At 32.8% G+C, this 27,922-nt stretch overlaps 8 protein-coding genes across 10 annotated transcripts; 7 read left to right on the forward strand and 1 right to left on the reverse strand.

Moving 5' to 3' along the window:
* Positions 1 to 1,589: 1,589 nt before the first annotated feature.
* On the forward strand, positions 1,590 to 4,093 carry LOC127251942 (protein SPEAR1-like). 2 transcript variants are annotated; one of them, XM_051275903.1, is made up of 5 exons: positions 1,590 to 2,088; positions 2,248 to 2,337; positions 3,040 to 3,110; positions 3,331 to 3,433; positions 3,533 to 4,093. In XM_051275903.1, the coding sequence occupies exons 1-5, from the start codon at positions 1,837 to 1,839 to the stop codon at positions 3,638 to 3,640; spliced, it is 624 nt and encodes a 207-aa protein (XP_051131860.1). In that variant the 5' UTR covers positions 1,590 to 1,836; the 3' UTR covers positions 3,641 to 4,093. The 2 variants fall into 2 exon arrangements, with proteins under 2 accessions (XP_051131860.1, XP_051131862.1); XM_051275905.1 differs by having other exon boundaries at positions 1,591 to 2,088; positions 3,334 to 3,433.
* Positions 4,094 to 4,270: 177 nt separating this feature from the next.
* Positions 4,271 to 13,003, forward strand: LOC127251382 (kirola-like). Its single transcript, XM_051275048.1, has 3 exons — positions 4,271 to 4,283; positions 12,210 to 12,416; positions 12,525 to 13,003. Exons 2-3 carry the CDS (start codon positions 12,227 to 12,229, stop codon positions 12,791 to 12,793), a joined length of 459 nt encoding a protein of 152 aa, XP_051131005.1. The 5' UTR covers positions 4,271 to 4,283; positions 12,210 to 12,226; the 3' UTR covers positions 12,794 to 13,003.
* On the forward strand, positions 6,222 to 7,405 carry LOC127251383 (uncharacterized). The gene has a single exon (XM_051275049.1). It carries the CDS (start codon positions 6,291 to 6,293, stop codon positions 6,672 to 6,674), a length of 384 nt encoding a protein of 127 aa, XP_051131006.1. The 5' UTR covers positions 6,222 to 6,290; the 3' UTR covers positions 6,675 to 7,405.
* Positions 7,391 to 7,931, forward strand: LOC127251540 (kirola-like). Its single transcript, XM_051275271.1, has 2 exons — positions 7,391 to 7,580; positions 7,666 to 7,931. Exons 1-2 carry the CDS (start codon positions 7,391 to 7,393, stop codon positions 7,929 to 7,931), a joined length of 456 nt encoding a protein of 151 aa, XP_051131228.1.
* LOC127251381 (kirola-like) lies at positions 8,717 to 9,644 on the forward strand. The gene is made up of 2 exons (XM_051275047.1): positions 8,717 to 8,977; positions 9,081 to 9,644. Exons 1-2 carry the CDS (start codon positions 8,788 to 8,790, stop codon positions 9,344 to 9,346), a joined length of 456 nt encoding a protein of 151 aa, XP_051131004.1. The 5' UTR covers positions 8,717 to 8,787; the 3' UTR covers positions 9,347 to 9,644.
* A 1,904-nt stretch (positions 13,004 to 14,907) lies between the features above and the next one.
* LOC127251492 (casein kinase 1-like protein 3) lies at positions 14,908 to 19,986 on the forward strand. 2 transcript variants are annotated; one of them, XM_051275212.1, is made up of 15 exons: positions 14,908 to 15,214; positions 15,303 to 15,343; positions 15,733 to 15,802; positions 16,365 to 16,513; positions 16,600 to 16,695; positions 16,802 to 16,872; positions 17,209 to 17,270; positions 17,384 to 17,447; positions 17,546 to 17,630; positions 17,718 to 17,844; positions 18,016 to 18,092; positions 18,226 to 18,280; positions 18,626 to 18,762; positions 18,939 to 19,127; positions 19,468 to 19,986. In XM_051275212.1, the coding sequence occupies exons 1-14, from the start codon at positions 15,139 to 15,141 to the stop codon at positions 19,113 to 19,115; spliced, it is 1,287 nt and encodes a 428-aa protein (XP_051131169.1). In that variant the 5' UTR covers positions 14,908 to 15,138; the 3' UTR covers positions 19,116 to 19,127; positions 19,468 to 19,986. The 2 variants fall into 2 exon arrangements, with proteins under 2 accessions (XP_051131169.1, XP_051131168.1); XM_051275211.1 differs by having other exon boundaries at positions 14,909 to 15,214; positions 19,480 to 19,986.
* A 584-nt stretch (positions 19,987 to 20,570) lies between these two features.
* On the reverse strand, positions 20,571 to 23,230 carry LOC127251493 (probable RNA methyltransferase At5g51130). The gene is made up of 8 exons (XM_051275213.1): positions 22,869 to 23,230; positions 22,337 to 22,451; positions 22,158 to 22,205; positions 21,674 to 21,947; positions 21,374 to 21,461; positions 21,232 to 21,297; positions 21,030 to 21,098; positions 20,571 to 20,939 (listed from the first exon to the last, which is right to left on the reverse strand). The coding sequence occupies exons 1-8, from the start codon at positions 23,154 to 23,156 to the stop codon at positions 20,850 to 20,852; spliced, it is 1,038 nt and encodes a 345-aa protein (XP_051131170.1). The 5' UTR covers positions 23,157 to 23,230; the 3' UTR covers positions 20,571 to 20,849.
* Positions 23,231 to 25,991: 2,761 nt separating this feature from the next.
* On the forward strand, positions 25,992 to 27,721 carry LOC127251491 (E3 ubiquitin-protein ligase ATL42-like). The gene has a single exon (XM_051275210.1). The coding sequence runs from the start codon at positions 26,106 to 26,108 to the stop codon at positions 27,408 to 27,410; it is 1,305 nt and encodes a 434-aa protein (XP_051131167.1). The 5' UTR covers positions 25,992 to 26,105; the 3' UTR covers positions 27,411 to 27,721.
* The last annotated feature ends 201 nt before the right edge of the window (positions 27,722 to 27,922 follow it).

Below are 27,922 nucleotides of genomic sequence, written 5' to 3' on the forward strand. Positions count from 1 at the left end.
AACAAACACACCCTAAATAGTCTGTCTATTTCAAATTTAAATATTATAGTGATAACCTTATAGTTAATGACATTCACATTTCTTAATTAAGTGTAAGATCTTCTGATACAAATGAAAATTTTACATATAGGTAAAAAATCACATAGATTAAATTATTTACCCTCTATAACCAATATGCGTGCATATATATAAGATGCATAATATTATGCCAGTTTCGGTATGTAAGAATTTTATAACATTTATATATATATATATATATATATATATACATTGATATTATTTACTTAATGAAAATAAGGGTCTTCCAAAAAAGATATTGGAATTTGTTCTTCTTGGATTTTTTTTTTTTTTTTTTGGTTCATTCTTTTCTTATAAAAAAATTACATTATATTAAAAAAAATCACAAATAAAAAGCATTTTCAATTTCTTAAAGTACATTCAATGTTTAATTTTCTTTTAAAATATAATATCAAAAAGTAACATTTTAGAACCCTTTTCTTTATTATTATAATATGATTCTTACATTTAATTAAGGATCTCTACACAGAGCTCATATATAAATAAATAAATATATATATATATATATGATTGTCATTTTAATATAACCCCATAACCCTAATTTTTTTGGTATTAGATCCAGATTGCATTTTCAAAAGTCTTACACTAAACTGGTCGACATAATATACAGTATTTTAAAATAAATTTGTTACATATTTATTTAAATAGAGCCAATGGTTAATCTCGAAAGTGAAATTATTTAATTTTCAAAATCTGATCTAACTTGATCTTGGTCAAACATAGCCTTGATTTGTGACGTGGAGTGAAATTAATTAATATTAAATATGGGTTAGCTGTGTTAGAATATTGGACATGAAATCTTTCTATCTGCAACACATATCTATGGTTATAATGTCGAGAATACATTTAATTCTATTTTACCCATAATACAATCCCCATACAGGATTTCCCCAATCTAAATTAAATGTTTATTTTATTTTTTTACACAAATTTAAGTCATAAAATTTTCTGGATATGGCATTATTATATTCAAAATTATAATTACCATCAAAAGGCATTACAATTATTTATTTTGTACAATTAATTTGATATATATCTAAATCCAAAATAATTATGGTATGAGATTGGGCACTGATTCCTTAGCCAACAAATTCAATCAATTTTTTCCAAATAAAATTTTCAATGCATCATATCTACCCTATCTTCACTTCCTAGATTTACTAACGTGGAAAATATTAATTATATTATTTTGTATTAAATGTAATAAAATGTAACAGACTAATTTTTATTTATTTATTTTTCTATTATAATCTCTATTATTAGTACAATGATTTAATTTAAATGTGCGTGGCGACACGCGCAGTCGGTGCGCGTGGATGGGGCTGTAAACCTGGAAGCAAATGAATATATTTTATTTTTTTAAAAAAGAGACAGTCTCTATCCCATACTCTCAAAATCATTCAAAGGGTGAAATTAAAGACAGATTATAATAATTAAATAAATATACATACAGATACATACACATATATATGATTGAATATTTTTATTAATTTAGGAGGGATTTGAGAAAGAGTTGTCAGGACAAGGTCTAGTATATAAACAGAATGGATCATAGAAAATCCACGCAGAATCAGATACAGCGATGCAATTATTACTAAGGGCAAAGTGTTGACAGCTTAAAAGGAAGATCTCCTCCCGATTCCACGAATTTCTTCATCAAATGTTTGCAAGAAAATTTATAAAAATTCCGAGGATTACAGATTCTTCTTGAGATTCAATAAACGTAGGGCAGAAGAAGAATCGACAAAGTTTGAAGATATGGGGAGCAACTATTACGGTGAAGCCACTCACTACACAGGGAATGAAAGAAGGGGAGGGTCGTCGCCGCCGCAGCCGCCGCCGCCGTCGTCGTCGAGGAAGGGCAAAAAGGGAAATTCAGACAAGCCGAAGCAGCCGCAGCGGGGGCTCGGCGTGGCGCAGCTTGAGAAGATTAGGTTGAACAGTCAACTCGGCTGCTCCACTTATCTCCCTTCTGTTCATAATCCTTACGCCTCTTCGGGATTCAATCAGGTTTAATTCATCGATATATATATATTTAAAAATAAAATTATAGATGTAGTTTATGTATGTATGTATATGGGGTATAGTGTATGTGATTTGTGATTTGATTATTTTTGTTTTTCTGATGATTTATAGATTGATGTTTATTTTGAAATTGATTGATTGCAGGAAGACTACAGGCTTCAGACAGCTCATTCTTCATCGTATTCGACGTCGTCTTCCCCATCTTATGGCTTTCAGGGACACCATGGAGTCGTGGTAAGAAAACCCCTCTTTTGATGTTCTTCTGCTGAGGTGTTTTAATGGCGATCGAAGTCGGTATGTTGTAGATTGATTTTGAGATGAAAGGTTTGCAGTTTATTACAGTTTCTGTAAACCATACTCCACTCTCATTTCTTTCTTCATTCTGAAAACCCCTAATTCTTGTCTGCTCAACACTTTTGTAACCCTAGAAAATATGAGTCTTTAAAGTATAATTAAATTTACAATAGGATTAAAGATCAGATTTGTATTTTATTTATTTATTTTCAATTTTATTATTCTTCTTCTTCAGAAGTTCCTCTTGTTACTCCATTTCTTTCGTAACTTCCCAAAAGATTGGAGTAGAATAATAATGAACAATTTGATTGAACAATAGTTTTCTTAAAACAAAATTGAATTTTTAGGAAGAAGTTATAATATATATATATATATATAGATATTTTCGATCATTCTTCCTATGCCTAAAATGGCTAACCTTAAATATGACAGAGATAAAATGCATTTTAGTTTCTAGCAAATCTGGGCTTCACTGAACAAATCAAAACTAACCATGAACTGTATAATCTTGTGTGTGTGTGGGGGGGGGCTGTCTTTTGATTATACATTAATCCCTTTTCCACATTCTGAATTTGATTGAGAAAATCAAAACGATTTGCAATACCCAGACACGAATTGTGATTATTTTAATGTTTGTTTCAGATGGGGCTGTCTGATTTGGACAAGGCAAATATCTCATATGGAGATTCTTCCCAACCCAATGCTGCAGCTAGGTTAGTACGTGTAAAAAGATTCTTATTCTTCTCACAATCATTTGCCATATATTCATATATCCATTAACAAATGTGATCGATCAATCGTACCTAACTATACTACACTACACTACCACTTGTGCTAATTATTAATTCTAACAGAAACACCAACAAGAAAATAATTTATTAAAGACACATACATATCTTGTACTTAAAATTTAACCAACAGAAAAACTTGCAGCAGATGGCATCCAGGCAATGCTGGAGCAGCAGCAACCTATGGAGCTCCACATTACAATGTCGATCCGAGGATGACCAGATCTTTCTTCGAACCCGAAAACGAGGTAACCAATGGCCCTATCCTAAATTGAATCAAAAGAAAAATAAAAAAATCACTCATTCATGCACAAATTTTATTTAATTTTATGCATGCAATTTTGTAGGGTTCATTTGGGAAGAAGAGCATGAGGGAGAGGAAGGATTCTTTGATGGGGAACTCCGAATCGAGCAATTCCGATGAAATCGACCTCGAGCTCAGGCTTTCGCTTTGAACTATGTATGATCATGTGGTCTGGTCTGATTTGGTCTGGCAGTAGTTGTCTGGTTGGATTTCTGCCTGCCTGCCTGCTTGCTTGCTGCATATTGTAAGTGATCTGATCATCAGCTAGAGTCGATTAATCTTTAGTGAATAATAATCATTCGTCACTGCCAAATTAAAATGATTGGAATATCGATCCATCGAATCTTGCTGCTGCTGCACAAAAAAAAAAAAAACAGAAGAAAAACACACACTAGAGAAAGAATTGGGGAGAAACTTGATGATGATGATGATGATGGTGGATATGGTTGTTTTACATACACAGTTCGATCGTTTTGGGAAAGGGTTTTTTTCACTCGTGATTAATTCAAGGCTCTCTACATTATTATTTTTTATTTTATTATATGAATGCATTTTTATACATTTCATATGAATTAATATATATATATATATACGATTATATGTATGGGTTGGGAGAATGAGATGATGTTATACAATCTTGGGAAATCCTTAGAATATATTCTCTTTGTTCTTTGGAGGACAAAGGGATCGTAGGAAGATAGAACTTTTTGAACTTTCCAGCTGCTGTCACAGATTTAATTTCAATTAAGAGATCTCTTAATTAATTTGCTTTATTATGTTAAATAATACTTAGAATATATATATATATATATGTTTATTTTCTGTAATGTTTTTTTATTTATTCTGCCCTGGAGTAATTAATCAAATCAGATGCTTCGGCTGGCATTCTTGATTGTGTTCAAATTTACATATATATTAATTATTAGGTAATATGGATTGAATTTCCAATATATTGGGAGTGCCTTCCCAAATCCCAATTCCCAACTCCATACATTTCATTATTATATATATTATTAAATACAAAATACAAACACAAATCTTACCAACATTTAGTTTTGTAAGATTTTTAAGACATATGTTTTATCCAGTGTTTCGGATCTTGTCTTTCACAACAAATCATCACAACATTGTATATATAAATGAAACAAAAATATGTCATTGGCAAGACATGATTCAAACTAAATCCACATTTGTATGACTTTTATTTAAAATTATACTGTGTGGATTTTAATAAAACTGAGTAATAATGATTATTTTTTCTTTTTATAGTAAGAACTTTACAAAAATATATTCCATCCGTCTACAGACTAATGTCCTACTTTTCTATTTAGGACGTCCAACAATTATTATCTTATTTTTTTTTTAAACACAAATTTTATATTTTTACTTTTCATTCATTTATTATTTTTAATTTCTACAATACAATTAAAAATTAGATAAAAAAACAATCACCTAAAAAATCGTACAAATATACTATAGGACAATTAAAATTGGACATAGTGAGTAATAATTTTTTTTACGTAAAAAGGAAATGAGAATATTTTTCAACAGACAACTCAAAAAAGAAAATGAATATAGATTTGAAAGACGGACTAACAACATTGTAACCGATACACTAATTAATTGATCAGATAATATGCAACTTCCACTCGGTTTCTTGGTAAATCAACCAACTAATTATAATTGGGAATCAAAATTATTATCATTTGTGTAGTAATTTAGAGAATGAATTGAATGTTTCCCCATTTTATTATAATTATTATTATTATTTTGGAGTTGATCCACAAAGTAAATAGTTTTAAATTAAATAATTATCATAAAAAAATATTCGGATTTTTAAATTTTGATTTCCTCTAGGGATTGCTACAACTTAACATACAATATAAGAGATATTATTGAAATTCGACATATTTTCCAGCTACCAATTTTCATTAACTTTTATTTGTGTATGTGTGTATTTTTTTCCCCCACCCTTCTTGATTTTTTTAATACGTAGAATAAATAATTCTATCAAAATAAATAAGTTTGGCTATTACAACAATAACGAATAATATTGTTCATGTCATACAATTATATGACATAAGTTTTGTTTGCACAATATTTTTAGAGATTTTAACATTATTTAATTTTTAAAAAATACATCAAATATATAGATATATTAAGTCTCCAAATATTCTGTCTAAACGGAATCAGTATTATAATTATATGTTGTAATATTTCATGATTAATTATTGATTTACCATCATTCACCACAGAAATAATGGTTATCATATGATAATAATATACTTAATCAGTAATGTTCATTTGACTCAATATTTACATTGTGTTTAGACATCTGTCGGAGTTTTAGATTGCTATGATTGTTTACAATAAAAAAAAAAAAAAATTGATTAAAAAAAAAACAAGTATTTAATGTAAGAAATAGCTACTATATGCAATATTTTGGATATGGAGTAATATTTAATTTTTTTTTTTTTGTGTGGGTGTAAAATAAATATTGCAGGAATAAATTTAGAAACATAAACAAACAGTGTCAAATTGTCACTAGATTTTATTTTATTTTTATTTTTATTTTATTTTATTTATAAATTTAGATTCTCCATTAAATAGTAGGAAATAATTAAACAAAAATATATATATAATGAGGGAGGGCATATATGTAAAATCCACCTTCCGGTCATTTGGTCAAAAGTCAAACTCGTTTGTCTTGGGAAAAAATCGAAACTTCGGAGTTTGGATCATGACAGAAGATCATCACTCCACTTGAGAAAATTTCGTTCCGATTTAGCAAAGAAGCAGTGATGTTGGGAACCGATGTGGAGAAGATGGTTGCAGTAGGCCTTGTATGGGGGGCGACGAACGCCCTCATGCGCCGAGGCGCAGTCATATGGGACGAAGCGCTGAAATCCACTCCTCAAACGGAGGCTTCCCTGCTCAGAAAGTGGTTGAAGCTTCTCCTGATATGGCAGTACACTTTGCCCTTCGTCATCAATCTCTCAGCGTCAGCCACTTTCTTTGCGATCCTGGGTGGAACTCCTATTTCCCTTGCTGTGCCGGTGACCAATGCCACGACGTTTGCTGCCACGGCTGTTTTTGGGATCCTTTTTGGAGAGGAAACTCGTTTCGGCCTGGCGTTGTTTGGTACCGCTCTTATCATTCTTGGCGTCTACATTTGTGTAATTTGATTGTGCTCTGAGTGATAGCGTGCATTGTAAATCACGAATTGGCTTTTAATCTGTATTTGAATTTATGAGCTAAAGGTGTTTGTTGAAATGCCTCTTCGAGTTGCCTCGTGTTGTTCTTAGCTGCCTTCAGTTAGTTGCTGTAATCCAACGAATTTTTTGAATAAGTTTGGTTTCTCAAGTTGTTTTTGCAAGTAATATGCTGAAATTTTTTATTCCTGATATAGTGTAAATTAGAAAAATTGCAATCTAATTTCGACTTGGCTATATTTTATTCAAGCTTAGGAGATGGCTGAAAATCATCCTGATTAACAATGTGCATCAGAAAGATTATTTTTGGACCAACAAGTTTAAATGGAAAAGATATTTAATAATCACTAGAACTTGATGTGCAAATTTGTGCATTTGTTGGAGGGATAATCTAACAGAGAAGCAAGAAAAGAGAGGCATCAATACTCGAATAAAATGTAGGAGCTTTCCGTAGTATCGATTAAAATTATTGTGACATGAAAAATATGTGGAAGCTGTCGTTGTCGACAATACTTGAATAACCTCAACAAGAAAGTGTTTTAATACTAAATTAACTGAGGAAGGATGGATTGAATACAATGCTTGTTCTATGTAGAATTCTACTGTATCATCAGTTAGATTTTGTTTTTTCCATTGGAGCCTTTGAATGCACATTAGGATTGGGACAGAAATTAAGAACTTATTAAGGAATGGCTTCGCCTCCATGTAAGATGACTGCACAGCTTGCTTTCAAGGCTGGTGGCGATGTATTTCATCGCATATTTACGATTAATCCCCAGCACTTGGTCAGAGCTGCACCCACAAAAATTCTTGGTTGTAATATTCGTCACGGAAGCTTTCAAACTGTTGGATCAGTCATCGAATGGATCTACTATCTTGGTAAGCTTTATGATCAACGGGATCTATCTGAATATGGGTTTTAATAATTGGAGTTAATTGTCGTGTATTATGTTTCTGAATACAGACGGAAAACAGCGAACTTGCCTGCAACTGATTGAGAGTGTAGACGAGGAGAAGAGGCGGGTCGCCTTTAAGTTCATCACGGGAGATTTGTTGCAGCGATACAAGAACTTTGTTCTCGCCTTTCAGGTGGAGACGAGAGCTGAAAAGGACTATATCATTTGGACTGTCGACTATGAGCTGCTCGATGCTGCTCTTCCACACCCGATTTCTGTTCTTAAGTTTGTCATTGAATTGACCGTAGAAATTGAGGCTCATATTTTCGGCTAGAGAGCTGCTGCTGCTGTCGACGATGATTACGTCTTCTTTTGTTGCTGGCCTGCTATATTGAATCAACTCGAGGACATGTAAAGACTGATGATTTTCGTAACAAATTTGAATAAAGATTCATTTATCTGACATTCATAAATCCTTGAATAACAGCATAATATTGTAACTTTGTTAGTGATTCAAGCTTATATTCAAGGGTTCTCAATATTGAAATCTTTAGCTGAGGTTTTACTGACGAACCCTAACCCACCGAATGTCACTACAATAAGACATACATAAATTAGATCATGGGTGTGTTTGTCTGAGTTTGGTAATGTTTTTGTTTGTCTGGATTTGGAACTTTTTTATGAAGTTTTTTTCACAACATAAAAGGCCAAAATATATTCTCAACAGCTCAAACTAATTAATTCATTTCTCTTACAAGAAATTGATCAAGAGTAGAGCAAGCAATAAGTGAAACTTGTGAGAGAAGAGATGATCTTCATACATGACAAAGATCAGATCAGATTATCAGATATAATCAATCCACCAAATCCGATTGTTCAATCCTCACAAGTTAAAGTTTCCTGCGTTTTCGATCAATCGATCATCAATATGCATGAAGCATGAGGATTGGCTAAACCTTCTTTCATTTTCATAATATATTCCACGATTTCCTTGCAGCAATGTGCTGAAACAGTCGCAGTCAGAAAATCATTAAACAAACCAAACAAGAAAAAAAGATCACAACCCACACTAATTAAATACATAATCAATACACCAAAACAGTATGTTTATAAATACATTAATTAGCAGCAGCAATGGACATTACAGTACTGATCAAACACTAATCAAGAAAGTAAGAAAATCAATCCAAATGGCTTCTCTTCCCTGCAAGCTGGTGGGACAAATTGCTTTCAAGGCAGGTGGAGATATCTTCCATTCCCTCTTAACCTCCAATCCCGGCCACTTCACCAAGGCCGCGCCTTCGAAGATTCAGAGCTGCACATTGCTCAACGGGACCTACGCCACCGAGGGATCCATCATCGAATGGAACTACACTCACGGTACATATAAACATATATATATATATATATATATATACACATGTGATGGTTATAATTTTGTTATATTGATTTTGATTTGATATATATATATATATGTTTGAAGAGGGGAAGACAGAGACAGCCAAACAGGTCATTACAAACTTAGATGAAGAGAAGAAACAGGTCTCTTACAAGTTCATTGAGGGAGATTTGGTGCAGCTCTACAAAAATTTGATCGTTACGTTCCACGTAGAGACAAGCGGCGGCGTCGACTTCATCACTTGGACCATAGATTATGAGCTGGTGAATGCTGACGTTCCTCACCCCATTACTCTTCTCAAGTTGGCCATCGAGCTCACTGTCGACATTGAGACACATATCTTTGGATAAATGGCCTATTCGATTGGATTGGATTCGATTTGCTTGCTTTGTTACTTGTCTTTGTTATGGAATGGATTAAGAAAGTTGCAAAAAATTTATAAATGTGTGAAGAATAAATGTGTCATGGGAGGTTTCTTCCATGCTTGAATACTGTTGTTGTTGTGATCTTTCTTGTTTCTTCAAATAAATGTATTTGCTGCTGCTGCATACACTCTCTGCTTTTCATTTAATTTCAATTTGTTTCAAGAATCACATAATATATGTGTAAGGTTTTTACTCTAATTAAATGACCAAAACCATTTAATTACGATTTTATATTTTTTTTGTTTCAACAAAAAGCTTAATAAACATTTTGTTTGGAGCCATACAAATTTAATTTGAATTGAAAGTAAGATGTGATGCTTCTTTCAAGTTTTTTTCTTTTTTTTGAACTACATTTTTTTTTTTTTTTTTATAAATCATAAAAAACAAATTCCAAGACTTTGTATGATGTTTTGATTAAAAAGGATATTATAATTTTAATATTTTGAATAAAATTTAAATATTTGATACAATATTAATTAGACCGTAATAAAAATATACTTAGGATGAAAATTGCAAAAAACAAGTTAAAAGTATAGAATTTGAGTTTGTTTACATATTACTTTACATAAATATATATTTTATTGATATTTAAAGTAAAATAATTATTATATGGATATAATATTTTATATAAAAATCGATATTGAATATAAAATTATATATATGATGAAAATCATTAATAAATACAACCCACCAGTCTAATTATTAGTGATATATGTTCGAATTTAGTTTCAAGACGTGTTTGGCAAATTAGCTAATAGCCGTTAGCTATTCAATTAGCTGATTTGACTAGCTGATTCGATTAGCTGTTTGTATTAAAATGTTTGGTAAAACAACTATTTGATATTAGCTAAAATGACAATTGAGGACATTTTTATTTTATTCTTGTTTCTAATATATTCAATTATGTTTTTTGAGTTTAGAATGTTTAAAATTTTTTGTTATCAGTTATTAAAAATTGTAAAAATGTTATAAAAGTATTTATTTTTATTACAATTAGATTTAAAAAATAATATATTTTTATTAAAATATATAAATAATTTTTTTATTGAAAATAATGTAAAATATAAAATAATAAATTTTTCGTTTATATATTTATTATGTTAGTTATCGATTAATTCATTATATTTATAATTTTCAATAAATTTAATTTATTTAATTTATTTTTAGTATAAAATTTATATAATGTAATTTTAATAAAAAATAAATTATTAATATTTATATTTTTTATTTTATGTTGATTTTAATAAATTTATATATTTTACAATTAAAATAATTTTTATATAAAAATTAATTATTTTAAATTTATAAAAGTGAAACTATAATATAATAAAATATTCTAATATAATTAATAAATAATCAAAATATATTTATTTGTGTAAAATATATGATAAATTTTTAAGGGCATATATGGAATAAAAAAAAAATTACAGAAAAAGCTATTTCAAAACGTTGGGTAAATTAGCTTTTCAGAAATTAGCTTTTTGGGTTCAAAAAGCTATTTCAAAAAGCTAATTTACCAAACGCCTAAATTAACTTTTTGACTGGTCAAATAATTAAAAAACTGTTCAATAAACTAAAAGCTGTTCAAAAAGCTATTTGCCCAAACGCCCCCAAAATATTTTTGATAGTTAAGTATTAAAATATTAGTAAAATTGATTTGTACTTTAGATAATGCTCCATGCACCTCATATGCAAAATTGGTTACAAGTCGTACTGTAAGGTAAAAATAATTACTTTTTTTTTTTTATTACAGAAATAGAATCTTTTTATCGATTTTTTTTTTTGTTAATAACAAAAAAAAAAACAAAAAAAATATAAATTTGAATGATAAAATTATTCATTTCCATATTAATCAACTTCATTCATAAATCATAAGAATTTATTTATTTGTAATAAAAAAATTTCATGATAATATTTGCTAAAGATGGTTAATATTTTGTTTAATTTTTAAATTCATCACATATGAACTAAGGACATGTTGTTTTGCTTTGAGTCAAATGTGCACAAGATTGCTTTAGGATTTCTCCAAAAGACTTGGTCCTAGTAGTAGACTATATTTTGTCTCAAAACAATCCATATTTTCTAAATAGTAAGTAGATGATAATTTCGAAAATTCAATCATGGTCAATTGGTATTAAATGGAGTAATTTTTCATCAAGTAAAAAGAGTTCTCACATTTTTTTCCAATATAAGACATATATAAAGCATATATTATTTATCATTACAATATTCTGGCTGAATTAATTAGTCGTGTTCAGCACCAGAATGAGCTCGCCCGCTATTCAATATATAAATAGAAATCATACAAGAATTTCATAAAATCCACAAAAACTTAAACAATATAATCGAAATCATTTCATTCATTTTTTGGTAAATCTCATGAGTTGTAATAATCTTCATTTAGAAGGCAAGGCAAGAGAAGACATTTGCATGCAAGAGCCTGTGGAAACTGTCACTATCCATCCATCCATTTGAAAGAAGGAAAGAAAAAAAAGATCGAGTGTAATCCATCTAGCGATAAAGTCACATGCATGCAGTCGCAGACGCAGACACATACACCTTCCTCCTCACACCTAAGCTAGTCACTGTCTGAAAATCATTTGTTTTCTTTCTTTCATCAAGTATAGGAAGAGGATCTCATTCGTATCTCAATTATATCCATATATCCAATCCAATACCTAATTAATTAATTAATTAATCAAATAGGGTCCAATCAAAACTCAACTATATAAACCCCTGAAATCAAATCAAATCAAATCAAATAATAATAATAATAATACCTAGAAATAATAATAATAATAATCAATGGCGTCACTCCCCTGCAAACTGGTTGGGCAGGTGGCATTCAAGGCAGGGGGAGATGTGTTCAACGCCATCTTCACCAACAACGCTCCCCACATGACCAAAATCACACCTTCCAAGTTCCAGTCCTGTGTCCTTCACCAGGGCTCCTTCGACACCAACGGCTCCATTCTCGAGTGGAAATACACTCTAGGTATTACAATTCAATTTTATTTTAACCTTATAAACCAAAGGAGTTTTCACATTTTGTTTTATCCAACGTGGGACATATTATTATTATTATTATTATTAAATTAATTAGATGGGAAAGAGGGGTCCTGCAAGCAAGTGATAGAGAACCTAGACAAGGAGAAGAGGCAGCTGACCTACAAATTCATCGACGGGGATCTCTTGGAGCTCTACAAGACCTTCTCCGCCAGCTTCCACGTCGAAACCAAAAATGGCGTCGACTACGTCACTTGGACCCTCGATTACGAGCTCCTCAAGCCCGACAATCCCCACCCCGTCTCCGTCCTCAACTTCGTCATTGGATTCACCACCGACATCGAGGCTCATATATTCGGCGCATAATATATATATATATATATATGCATGCATGGAACCATTCAGTAGTATTCCCCCTCACTCTATATATATATATATATATATATATGTTTTCATTAATTATGAATTTCCTATGTATGGAATAATTTATGTGTGTTTGTGATGAAATATGCCCTACGTACGTGTATGTGTGTTGCCTTGAATAATTTTCAAATAAGACGTGACTTAATTTGTTCATTTTGATTTATTTTATTTTATTTTTTTTCTTACAAATATATATCATATCATGTACTCATTTTATGTACAAAATATTATGTTGATTTGCATTTCCTTACACATTCACTATCCCATTCAATAATTATATATTTATTTAAAGAGATCACATACAAATTTTTTTATTATTTTTAAATTATTATAATGAAAACATATATTTTTTATTTAAAAAATTAAATCCAAAAATTTATTTTGAATTTAAAAATGTTGGAGTACATCAAATCAATATCCATTTCCATTCTTGTTTAAATTTGTGTTTAAAATACTTCTCAAATAACTATTATCAAAAACACATTTAAAATATCATAGGCCCCTAAATACACAATTTGTGTTTACTTTAGGGTGGGAAATGGTGGATCAAAATATGACCAACTTATCTTGAAGCGTAGTCAATTCATATTAACAACAGCAGAAAAGCAATAAATTAGTCTTTGTTAACCCAGTTCGGTTATAACAACCTATATCTGGGGATCTCAATCCAAATTCAATAAATACTACACTACAATCAATATGAAAAATAGTCTGAACTCATATCCTCCATAAAGACTTACTTTGCATTCACTGCGCATGGAAGTCACAAATGCGTACTGACACCGGTATATGTAACAAGTTTAAAATAATATAGCCAACAAGCTGATTGTCATCTCCTTTGGTCTCCGAAAACTTCTTCATCCGGCAACTCCTTCGGTGAGTTTTGTGTATCAAACACATGTGAAAATCATAAAAATAAAGAAGGACTCGAATGAGAGCTTCTACAATAATTTTCTCTCTTAATGATAAGCTCTCAAAATGTGTTCACTCACTAAAACCAAGACTATCCCATGCTGTGTATACACCAACCTAGTTTGAGTGTAATTCAATGAACAATTAATTCTCTTAGCACACATATGAAATGTGACGATTCTCAAGATAAATCTGAAATTCTTTTGACTATCATATTCTATCAAATTGTCTTGTATAAATATTAAGATAGATAGGACAAAATGGACAAGATAAAACAAAAATACGGTTGTTGCATATTTGGATCTGCCTGCAATCTGTATCTGTTTGCAACAGTAAAAAAATAGTTTGCTGTTTTTAGTACCTGACAACAACAACAAAAAGTACTTTGTTCATATACTAAAAGAAGAAATAAGGAGATATTTATATTTAACACTTTGCATGTGGATTTACCGAGTATATATAGCTTAATTGATGCCAATAAATTAAATAAATTATAAAAACATAATTATTAAGTTTGTCTTTTTTTATTTAGATTTGGTTTGATTTATTTATTTATATTTGATTTAAATAATATTTTAATACGAATTTGTATAAAAATATTAGTAAATTTTAAAAATGACATAATTAATAAAATTTAATTAAATTATATATATTTTTAAAAAAATAAAATTAAACATACACATTAAAACGGCAATAGAAGATGTGAGGCCGAAAAAATATATATTTATTGAAATTTAAATTTAATATAAATTTCAAACTAAACAAACCCAGTCTGTGGCCCAACAACAGAAGCCCAAATTTCCAAAAAAATATTATTACCACCAAATAAAAATTAAAAATAATAATATAAAAATAGAAATTAAAATTTAAACTTAAGATTAAGCTTAAAATTTAAATTTAAAAGCCCAAAACCTCAATGCTAATTAAACCTTAATGAAACCTAGACTAGCTAGGCTGCTAGAGCCACGTCATTGTAGTCGATCTTCTCTCCTCGTGGCTCAAGCATTGCTGCATTGTACCCTGTAGTGCAAATTATTGTTGCGGAGTGCCCCACCTACTGGGGCGCCAATGAAATGACGAAACTACCCTCGCCCCGTTCTCATCCGTTCGGCATTCGCCTTCACATTAATTCACTCGCCTTGCCAGCTTTGGTGAGCTAAGGTACAACTCGTCAAAGACCTATTTCCCTCCTCTCTCTCTCTATGTGCTTGCCTTCCTGTCATTTTTCTACTATACCCCCAACAAATCCCCTTCCCCCTTACTCCGCCTCTGTGTGGCGGCGGTTTTTCCTCGCTGAAATTGCCTGCTGTTGCGCCAATTCGTCGGGATTTGGCTTCGATTGATGATTCTTGGGGCTGGATTGAGGCGTTGATCTGATGGAGCGGATAGTCGGAGGTAAATTCAAACTAGGCCGTAAGATCGGCAGTGGATCGTTTGGGGAAATCTTTCTCGGTGAGGTTTTTAAGTGTTTTAATGTACGCGGTATCTGATGGTGGTGTGCTTTTTGCTGAATCGTTTCGTTTTTTTTTTTGTTTTGTAGCGACGCATATCGATACTTTTGAGATCGTGGCAGTCAAAATCGTAAGTATAGGCCGTTCTTCGCTGATATGTAGCGCGATGATATGTTTTTTAGTGTGTTTGCAAGTTTTGATGAATTTGAATTTGAGTGGAAATATGTGTTCAACGAATTGAATATAAATCTGCATGCAGCTAAATGTGGTCAGCCTTTTTTATTTATTTTTCTTGAACATTGAAACTTGAAGTATAGAATGTCCTTATAGAATCTAGCTTCGGGTTTGTGTAGGTTTCTGAATTGGTTTATTGATATTTTCTGTTGAACTGTGATATCAGAATCCTAAACCTTGCTGTCACTTGGCAACAAAATCCCCAGCATTCTAGACAGTAGTGCTATATGATTGTCATCAATATATCACTGGATGCTAATGAAGTCCTTTTGGATTCTTTTGCAGGAAAATAATAAAACTAAGCATCCACAACTTCTGTATGAAGCCAAGTTATACAACATTCTTCAAGGAGGAAGTAAGTCTCCAAAATCACTCTCTTTCCATGTCATTAGCATTTATTATTTGGATAAGTTAAGCAATCGAGTGGAATATCAAATCATCTGCTTAATGGGGGCACTGGAACCCACATTTAGCACATTAAGTAGTTAATACTTTTAAGAAGTTACACCTTCCAATATGTCATCTCCTGTCAGTGAAAGCCACTTGTCTATCACTCCTCCCCATTTATATAATCAGGAAGCAGTTTAAACTTCAAACTTGTCATGCTCAATAGCTCAACATTCAAATGGTTATTTCACACGTCATTATCATTTGGTCTACCATGAAAAGTTGCATCTAGTTTGTTGCTCTTGTAATCCTGGCACTTATTTTTTAAATATGTAAACCTTGCTTATAATCATATGCATGTAGATTTGAGATTGTATTAATGATAAACTTGCATGACAAAAACCCATGAGGATCCAAATTTGTTATCATCTATGTACATAGTTTATAGAGCATACAAGATAGAAAACTTGAATGTATTGTATCTATTTTATTTTTATTCCCACGTATATTTAAAACCTATCACATTGCAGGTGGTATACCTAATATAAAGTGGTCTGGTGTCAATGGGGATGACAATGTACTTGTCCTTGATTTGCTGGGACCGAGCCTTGAGGATCTTTTTGTGTATTGTGGTAGGAAGTTCTCATTGAAGACTGTCCTCATGTTGGCTGACCAAATGGTAACTTCATACTTGTGGAAATTATTGTAGTGTTAAGTTATTGAGATACTTATTTAAGCCATATTGTTTATCATTTTTGTATACAGATAACTAGAATAGAATTTGTGCATTCGAAAGGATTTTTGCATCGGGATATCAAACCTGATAACTTTCTCATGGGCCTTGGAAGAAAAGCAAATCAGGTAATCTCTCATGTTTAATTTGTATTATATTCCACCCTATCATCCCCTTTGAATCTGAAGCAATATTTTATTTTATTTTTAAATTTGTTAATGTCTGGTCTATCAGGTGTATATTATTGATTTTGGTCTGGCTAAACGATATCGAGAATCAGGAACAAACCGGCACATTCCTTACAGGTTCTTTTCTGCTTTTTTTGTTTTTGGTGATTATTTGAAAGGTTATTTGGTTTAAAGTACAGACTACAAAATGTCTTAAACTGATTCTTTTTTTTACTATTCATTCATTTTTAATCCTGTCTATGAATTCAGTAAATAAAGTGTGTTCCAAAAATTCCTCATTAGGTTTTGACTCATCCTTTGGAAACATTTATTGTTAGCGTCGTTCATGATAATTGGACTTATCATCATGTTCTAATGCATTTTCAATACCATGTCTATTAATATGTTGATGAAACAACTTCCTTGGGTCCCCATGGTCATGTATATTTAGTTTTACTTATGTGTCTTGCACAGGGAGAACAAAAATTTGACAGGAACTGCTCGCTATGCAAGTTGTAATACCCATCTTGGAATTGGTAAGACTATTGCCTATTTTTATCTTATTTGTTCCAGGCTAAAGGACTAGAAATATTGAGTGGTGGTCCTTCTGATTAGTAATCATAAATCTATTTCTATTTCAATTTTCTAGAGCAAAGCCGGAGGGATGATTTGGAGTCTCTTGGATATGTACTTCTGTATTTCCTGAGAGGAAGGTCTGCAAGTGCAGCATTTGTTCTCTTTTATCCTTAATTTGCATCAGTATATCTGGTTATTTCCCCCCTTCTGTTTCTAACTGTAAGTCTGCATATAGCCTTCCTTGGCAGGGATTAAAAGCCGCTACAAAGAAGCAAAAGTATGATAAGATTTGTGAGAAAAAATTATCAACTCCTATCGAGGTGGGTCCAAATATTTGTTTATTTATTTATTATTCTTCTTCTATTGTTCTTTATCCTTTAGGTATTATGAAATTTGTTTTCCTGAAGGTGCTCTGCAAGACTCATCCAGTGGAATTCGCTTCATACTTCCACTATTGCCATTCGTTGACTTTTGATCAACGGCCTGATTATGGATTTCTAAAGCGCTTGTTTCGTGAGCTGTTTACTCGTGAAGGTGGGGTCTTAGCCTGTACAATGCCTACACATAATCAGATGTTTAGTGTGAGATGGTATTATATTTTGGGTATTTGATACTGCTGAAGTAGTGGACAGAATACTAGATTTTTCATGGAATAGTTTTTAAGCTTTATGTCATTGAAGAACAATACTTCGTTTCCTGTTGCAGGATATGAGTTTGATTACATTTTTGACTGGACCATTCTGAAGTATCAGCAGGCACAAATAACTAAAACACAGCAACGGGTATCAATGGCTTATAATTTCTTATCTTCCTTTTCTGTTGGTCTAGAGCTACTTTTCCTTATCTTTGTATGTTTGCTATGTAATTTTTACCTCTACGAGTGTTTGGATAGCATAACGTATTCACTTTTCACAGCCAATTGCCGGTGAGAGCAGTGGAGCAGCTCCAATGGATGCAGAAAAGAATCAAGGTTTGTAATTTTGTACTTGTGTCCCTTTAGTTAGAAATATAGTGGAAAAATAACTTATATGTTGAATGAAAATTATAAATTTTAAGTGTTTGTAGTTTTCCATGTATCTCATAACAACCATTCAGCTTTCTACTTGAATGATGAAGGTGAAGTTATTTTCTCTGATTAAAGAGTGCAGTTATATTTGGGGATCCATGCATGATCTTTGGCCAATGTTGAAACTTGGACACACAAATAAAAAAGAATGTAATATATATGTGGAATTGGGGACCCATCATCAGTAGATCTATGTTTGTGTTTCTTGTGAAACTTACTATTCAACTTGTACCTATTTGATGCTTGCAGCCAATAATGCTCCATTTTCATCGGATTTGGGTGAACGCATGAAGTCAAATACTGCTGCTGCTGGTCCTGGCGTTCGGTTGCAATTTAAGTCTCCAACAAGCAAAAATCTTTCTCACGGGAATCCTGCTGATAGAAATGTACGTAAAATAGTTATACTAATTATTTAAGGAAGAAATTTAAAATTTTATATTGGTTAAAAAAATATAGTATAAGTATTACCAGGTGGTAAATATGAAGGGATCACTAATTTTGTTCATTGATCTCTTGTAATGTTTATTTCAGTTAAGATTTAATCTATTTAATTATTTGGCAGGTTTTGAATGCGGCACATGTGCCATCTACTTCATTCTCTCCTGCCATTTCTGGGAAAGGCATTGCATCAAAACCTATGTTATCTACTGAGGCAAATGCTACTAATGGAAATGGCGATAACACTGGTCCTTCAAGCAGTTGGATTTCATCCCTACGCCGTATTTCTTCATCAAAATGAATGAAATCCCTGGTGAGTTTCTTCCCATGTTCTTCATTCCCCTTCTTCGTTTAACAAATTCATAGTGGTTTGTTCCATGTACTTATTTTGGATGGTTGATTTCAAATCGAATAAAACAAAAAAACACCAGAGTAGCTGAAGTCTTCCACAGTTCTCTTAGGTGTTGGGAATTAGAGTTTCCACAGTGTGTTTAATTCCATTTTAACCTGACATAATATAATATGAGTAAATTTCAGTAGCTTGTTCAGCTTTTCATCAATTCATGACTTGTTGAAATCCGTCTTTATCAATCATGAACCAAAGCTTCTTGAAAGGACTATTTTGCAATTGACCCATTGTGATTTCATATTAGTTCTATTTGTAGGACCTGGTCTTGCCAACTAAAATGCTGCCATGGATGGAGGGTGCAGAAATGTGGAAGGAGGTATCATTGCCATTGGCGTATGCATCTTTTGCAACACAAACTGTGTATTGCCATTGGTAACAAAGGTTACAAGAATTATGATCAAATCCTTAAATGCTCATTATTGGTTGATTCAATCGAAGCGTGTGTATAGTATACAAATGACAAGACAGCCAGTATCTCCAAATACTCATGGTTTGTTTAACCAAAGGGGGATAATGTCTGTTTGTTTATTGTGGTCTGTATATCTTTTCTTCTCCGATCAATGCACAGCCAAAGCCATGTCTATTTGGAGTTGTAGAAGCTGCTTAGCCGTTACATTTTGTGAGCCATAAGTTCTCTCGTGTGAATTGGTATGTGAAAATAATTTAGTTGTGTGGTTTCAAGGTTGTCATTAGCTGTGTCCTGTCCACAAGAACGGCCAATCATATCGGATACAGCAATGCATTTAATACATGTTTAGAATCACTGGGAAGGTTACAGTTTATGCTCAAGTCAGATTATTGCTTTAGGTCGAACGCTACAGGTAATGAATTGAAGCATTACGCGAGAGCCATCGGAAGGAATGCTTGAATGATGCACTGAAGGTACTTTGGAGGGTGAGAATTTTCTAATGTTTGCTTCTTCAATTATTGATTGATGATTTGATTTGATTTGATTATAGCTTTGGCACCATCCGTTCTTGAGTTGTTTTAAATTTGTTTGCTAAGCAGCGTAGTGATTGAAACGTGCATTATTTGCTAAGCAAGCGGAGTAATTGAAATGTGGCTGCAGATTTTTTCATTTTTCATTATTATTATTTTTTTTAAAAGTTGGGTTTTAGATTATAAACATATTTGTTTGATATATTTGAAAGAACTGCGTATGCCAATATAGGAAATAACTGAAAGTTTTCGGTTCAAATTCAATTATCTTACAAGTTTTGGTAAAAATATATTATTCTTTTTTTCACAGAAATATCAAATTAAAATGCTATTTAAATAAATTTAAGTGAATCATTAATTTCAAATAGAAAAGCAACCAAATTACCGGAATCTCAGGCTAAATATATATATTAAAATTGTATTATCCAACATTATCAAAGTATAAATTAATTTACATTACATTCTAAAGAAATTACAACCAAAGCAAGCGAAACCAACGGAAGCTTTGGATGGTTCCTTTAGTGCAGCAAAACAACCCGTTGCCTAGTTTTCTCAAAGATTTGTTGATTAGATAGCAAGCATTTCTATTCAAAATCTGCTGCTATATCAAAACAAATAACTCAACAACACCCAAAATTATGATTCTCAATAAATCAACCAAAACCAAAGAAGCTTCAACCCAATCCATCATTTCCAGAAAGCTAAGATAGGCCGGTTGAATCCCGATTTCGTACCAGATAAGCCTGCAGTAAGGTTCTCCACCTGTCGAAATCCAATCTGCCCTCACGCACAAACCATTCAGATTCTGGATTGAGTGAGTGTTCAATTTATCTTCAATATTACTGAATAATGATAAAATCATCATACCTTGTCTAGAAGTATGTCCTGAAACTCCTCGGGAGGTATCTGAATATTTTTGTAGTTAACAGAAGCTGTCTGCATAACACAAATATTAAAGATATTTATGTGTATAATGATATTATATTCCTCCATATAGTGATAGAATGCTTGAAGTGCAGCCCCCATCATTTATGTACTCAACTATAGTTTGGATTGAAAAAGAACATACCTCAGATACTTGACGATTGTTAACGTATGAGCTCCATGGTTGGGGTTCCAAAATGAAAACACCACCCTGCCAAAAGGGTGAACAGAGAAGCAATTAACACAAGTCAAAACAACTCAATTTTATTGCAAGCTTAGTTATATACCGGTTTGAGAAGCTTCCAGACTCTCCAGAATAAGGTCAACAATCCATTGTCACCCCAATTTAGATGTATCCACTTTGTCACACTTAAACTGCAAAGGACCAAACCAATTCAGCAATGCATCAAATATAGAGGCAATTAGAAAAACACAGTCAGTTTGCTAAACTTATTGAGGGGGAGGGAGGGATTAACCTAGACAAGCTCAACTTACAAATAGCAACTCGACACAAGAGAAAAGATTGGTGGGACAAAAGTGAAATACATATATATTCTTTTTAAAGATTAAATGAGATGGATTGTTACCAAAGGATTGCATGGTAACTTGTATGCGCTGGTGGATGCCAATTCTGAACAAAATTTCCTTTCTGAAACGATACAATTTTATCCAAATCTTTTGCCTCTAAAAGAGGTGAGTTTCCATCACTTTGTGGTGCCTCTTTAGGTGGTAATTCACTTGCATTATCCTTCAAGCTATTTCCGAAATTTACATGACCTGAACCAGGAACCTTGGAGGTCGCTTTAGGCATACTTGTCTTCAAAACTTTTCTAAGTGTCCAACATGCATCCTCAATTCTAGCTGAAGTGAGAAGACATGCAGCCATCATCAAGAAGATCAACTACTTTGGGAAGAGGTAGCATACACATTCAAAATACAGTAGAGATTAAAAATAATAACCAGAAAATATTAGTACTAGATTCAGCTGACAAACAACACTCAAATGTGCATGCATATTCAACTAGAATTAGAAATAGAAGGTGATTATGAAAAATAAATTGCATCAGTTACCTCCATCAATGTCAACACCAAGAATGCTCTTGCAACCAAACTTTTTAGCTGTAGAAGGAAAAAGAGGCCATAAATGATTAAATGTTGAGGCCTAACATTGTGTACGAACCCTAAACCCTAAACCCTCGGCTAATCTAGCATTCTCAAAGAAATAAAATTCTATGAGAGAATTGCTTTACCAACAGCTATTGTTATCAAGCCACTATTGCAGCCAATATCAAGGCATTCGTTGCCTTCAAACCATTCCCTTTTCATCACCCTTAGTCTAGGATCCTCGTCCAAGTCCTGCCCAACCTATTAACATGGAAAGACATCCACATTTAGTCCATCAACAATACTAATGTTAATATATGCTGCTTCAACTACATGCTTGGTCAGAGACTTAATTTCAAACGCACTCAACATTCACAATGAAATTTGACCGAATGCTCTGAAAACGGAAAACAGAGAAACATTATACAACACAACCGCCTCAAAATCTAATTCTGTATTATGTACTAAGTCCACTGGACACAATCGAAAATTCATTCAAAAGCGTTCCACAAATGCTTATAAATCCATAAAACAAAGAATAAGAACAATAAAACCCCAAAGCACAGGGCAAAGAATCACCGAAAGCATGCGCAGAAACAACTCTTAAAAATAAGATTAATTGATGTTCGGAATTAAAGCGATGAAACGGAAACTCAAAGAAGATGGAAGACGTATTACTCGATATCCATAGTAATGCCTGTAGTTTCCAAAGATGGCAACTTCTTTCTTCTTCTTATGCTTCGAAGACTGCTGCCCCGCAGTATCTGCCGCCGGCTTCTCCACCGTTGATGATTCGATTTTCTTCGTCGCCGGCTTCTCTACCGTTGATGACTCGATTTTCTTTGCCGCCGGCTTCTCCTCCGACAATGACTCGATTCTCTTTGCTACCGGCTTTTCCTCCGACGTTGTCTCGATTGTCTTCCTCTTCCTTTTGGAGCGCTTCATGTCATTGTACCCTCCACTCATTCTGTAATGAGAATTCCCTCAAAATCTGGAGATTTTAGGGCTTAAAGGGTTTGCTCTGTACTTACATGGCGGTGGAGAGAAAGACCTATAAAGCCTTCGGCTAAATGGATCTCAATATATCGGGTCGGTTCGGGTCGGGTCGGATTAATACCGCCCATTATTTCCAAGCCCAAATACAGGCCCAATCATGTTATGTTGGTCTGGATTCAGAACTATTTACCACATAATGAAATAATTTGTGAGAAGTCCTGAGTAAATTCAAACCATATTCATTTATTAGAAGAAACTGAAATTTCAAAATTTTGGTTTATTTATATGTATAAAATATGTACATATTTTCTGCAATGTATGATTTTTATTTTTATGTTTAGAATTTATTTATTTATTTAGAATACAGAGTGGGTTTCCAAATTGAGGGGTTAGGAGATATATATATGAATTTATTTAAAATTGTATCGATTTGGAGGCTCCAACATGCATATTTCATGTGGGTTGTGTCATCATATCTTAATTGATTTCTAAATATGAAAAGTATTTGAAACAGACATGCATTAATGCATTTGGACACTTGTGTTGGTTTCCGTTTCATTCAGACAGCCTCCCTTATCAGTTAATTAATTAATTAATTAATTAATCAATGCCATTCACTGATTGACAATAATAACCTTCTTATCCTACCACTATGGTTGATTGACATCTGTTTAATTTTTTTGACAATAATAACTTTCTTATCTTACCACTATCTTGATTGACAACGGTTATAAAATTCATTATAATGCTGATAATAAACCATATAAATATAAATGATAAACTATTTTTTTAAAAAAATATATAAATGATAAATTATTTTTTTTAAAAAAAAATTCGTAACTGAACTCTTTATTATTTTAGTTTCGTGAGTTTGTCGCAAATTAATTTCATAAGTGAAAATTTTTTGTTGTTTTAGTCCTCCGGCGCCGGAGGCCACGTGTCCATCAGGTCACCAACACCGGACGGACATGTGGATTTTATTTTTTTTTTAGAATTTATTTTTAATTTTATTTGGCAGGTGTCGCCAGGTGTCGCTGACTTGGCAGGAGGGACATGTGGCTTTCGGAGAGCCACACGGGCGTCTTCGGCGCCGAAGGACTAAATCAACAAAAAATTTCCACTTATAAGACTAGTTTGCGACATGCTCCACTTATGAGACTAAAATGATAAGAATTCAGTTACGGGACAAAAAATTATTTACCCAAATATAAATAATAAATTATTTATGTTAGCACAAAATATTAGATAGTTGTATACAACATATATTATCTTTTAAGACAATATATATATATATATTTATACAATATATTAACACTGTATAAACCAAAGATACATTTTTTATTTAGTACACTATATTCATGTTAAATACAAATATTTATTTATTTATTTTTATGTTTTGATTGGAACAAATCAATGTTAATTTGCTCTAATTAACACTATTATCCAATGTTTGATTACTTTAGTTTGATTGATTGTATACCTAACAATACACACTATTCTTACAAAAGAATAATTTTTTCAACAGCAAAATCACATTAAAAATATTTTTATTCAAATTATTTATTAAAAATCATTTTCATTAAAAAAATATTAAAATTGTAATAATTTATTTAATTCAATTTTTATTAAAATAAATCAAACCACAACTAAATATCAATCAACTGTGTTATTTCAGTTTATTCTCCTATGTTTTACTTTTCATTTTAACTTAGAGACAACAAACAAAAATGAAACTAATATAGTGAATGAATAATAAGCTCAAAATCTACTTAAGTCTTTTAGGTTGTGTTTGTCCGGAGATTTGAATAGTAAAAAATTTTTGAATTGAATAATTATATAATTAATGTGATATAAATAGATATTGAGGTGATATTTTTAATTTAAAATTAATTTTTGATATAATATAAAAAATAAAAAAATAAGTATTTGGTTCGATATTTTTGGTGAAAAAAAATAATAATAATAAATAGTTAAGGTTACAAGAACTATTGAATTATTGCAATTATAATAAATTATTATTTTTCTTGTTATTATAACAATAGAGGTAGATCAAATACATTAATCCATAGTAACTGTCCAAATATGATCTATAAATATAGTTTCCCAAAAATAACTTCCTAGATCATAATCTACCAAATTTTATGTTACTTGGATACAAGTAAAGCATAAATTGATTTAATTATTAAAGAGTAGAGTTCAAATTGAATTGAATTGAATTGAGCAGATAAGTGTGGACTTTTTCTCATTAATTAATTTTCAATTGATTAATTTTGTCCACGTTACACCAACTTGAGTTTTAATTTATCAGAAAACGTTGGCCCTATATATAAATAATTATTTTTTAAGTTTGATCTATAGTAAATGGATAATTCTATATTTACATATATACAGTACACATTTATTGTTAGATCGAATTTTATTTATTTAAATTGATATTATAGTTAGAGGTAGGTTAATTACTTCCTACCTTTGACATTATTAATTTGTTATTACAACTTATAAGTACAGAGGTATGCACGCTAGTGAGGTAACCAAATTTGACTTTCTGTTGCATAATTATAAATATTTCGTAAAATTTTTATTATCTAAAAAAACAAACCAATGATCATATAAATTAAAATTAAATTTGTCTTAATCAAATTATACTGCAGAAACTGTGATAAACCATTTGAAGACATACACCGCCTGGGAACAGAAAACCGGTTACGTTTCTATCATTACCATATTCAAATTAAAATATTCTCCCAATGCATATATAAAAATTAAAATATTTCTATATATATATATATATATATATATACATTCAAACAGCATTGACATATCGATTTTTGGATTTTTGTAGGAATCAAGATAAGTATTTACTGGCAGAATCTCTGCAACTTCAATTTCAGTTTCTTAGTTCCATCAACACATTCCGCCATGTTTCCGCCGCTTCTTCCGGTCCTATTCCTCCTCCCGGCGGCGGCGGCGGCGGCGCCGCCTCCGCCGGCGATGGCGCAAGATTCGATTGCGAATTTTCAGCCGAGCTTGGCGGTGGTGATCGGCATGTTGTCAATTATGTTTTCCCTAACCTTCGTCCTCCTCCTTTATGCGAAATTCTGCCACCGCGCCTCCTCCGTTCACAACCTTACCCACCAAATACAGGACAGCCTTGTCCGGTCGAGGTCCCGGATCTCTGGCGTGGATAAAACCGTCGTCGAGTCGCTCCCGTTCTTCCGATTCTCCTCCCTCAGAGGCTCCCGCGACGGCCTCGAATGCGCGGTCTGCCTCGCGAAATTCGAGGACGTCGAGGTCCTCCGGCTGCTGCCCAAATGTAAGCACGCCTTCCACATCGACTGTATCGACCAGTGGCTCGAAAAGCATTCCACCTGCCCGCTCTGCCGCCACAAGGTCACCGCCGAAGACCTCTCCCACCTCTCCTTCTCCACCAGTCTCCGATTCCTCACCGGCGCCGGCGCCGATTCCATCAGGCTTGACTCCAATAATCTCGAGCTCCACGTCCAGCGGGAGGAGTCTCGCCATGGATCCTCCAGATTCAGCATTGCCAGCTTCAGCTTCCGCAAGACGGCGGCGGCGGCGGCCGCCGCCGCCGCCGCCAACGAGGAGCGTATCCCGATACAGTCAAGTATGGACTCCGAGGAGCCCCCGTCCGACCACTCAAAAACCCTACACAAATTCAACCACAAAATCGATCTCGTCGTTTCCGACGTTGTCCTGAAAAACCGGTGGAGCAACGTCAGCTCGTCGGACCTCATGGTCCTGAATTCCGAGATGCTGAACTACGTTTCCAGCGCGAGATTTTCGTCGTCATCCATGGATCGCCGGAATCCCGCCGGCGATGTGGAAATAACTGAGAACGTCGCCGACGATCACGTGATGGACATCAGGGAGGAAATGGAGAGGAAGAGAGTGTTCGAGAAAAAAATCAGGGAAATCAAGGAAAGTACTAATCGGACATTAATTCCGGCTGGGCTTCCGGCAACATTGTTGCCGGAATCGAACTCGCGGAAAGTGGAATCGAAGGCTGCAGCCCTGAGTCAGAGTGACAAGAGATCCATGTCCGAGATCATTGTTCATCCCAGATTCATGGAGATTACGAGGAACAAAGTTTCATCCGTGAAGGAGGAAAGAACGAGGAGGATTTGGTTGCCGATTGCAAGAAAGACAGTTCAGTGGTTTGCGAATAGGGAAAGAACAACTTCTCCACACAGATCAAACATGTAACTAATTTTAATTATCGATCTCAAATTACAAACACCCTTTTTTTTTTTTTTTTTTGGGAAATTAATATTGATACGAAGAACAAAACATATTATTATTCATAGTTGGTTATTCTTTTTCCTTTTCAATATTAGGACGTTTTTGGCACAAATTGAATGCAAAAGGAAAAGAGAAAACTGAAAAAGACACTTGATTAAATAAATGTGTTATAATTTTTTATTTAATAATTTGTTGTAATGTACACGTAAGAGAAACAATAAGGTGACATCATGTGGACATTTACTTGGTCATAAATTAAGATGAATTTTAATTAATTAAGCAGCAAGTTTTGCGCTGTGCCACCCTGGTTCTGTTAGCTACAGTGACTCATTCGGTGAACCCGTCTCCCACTGCATTTATAATTATTTATTTTAATTATATATATATTGAGGAATCTGGTAAGAAACCTGCAAAGGCAACGATATTTGAGCATTTGTTAAATGCGCGTGAAATGTCGTGTAATTACTTAGCCTATA

The sequence above is a fragment of the Andrographis paniculata genome, unplaced genomic scaffold (genome assembly GCF_009805555.1).
Source record: "Andrographis paniculata isolate CXL003 unplaced genomic scaffold, ASM980555v1 Contig45END, whole genome shotgun sequence".
NCBI lineage: Eukaryota > Viridiplantae > Streptophyta > Magnoliopsida > Lamiales > Acanthaceae > Andrographis > Andrographis paniculata.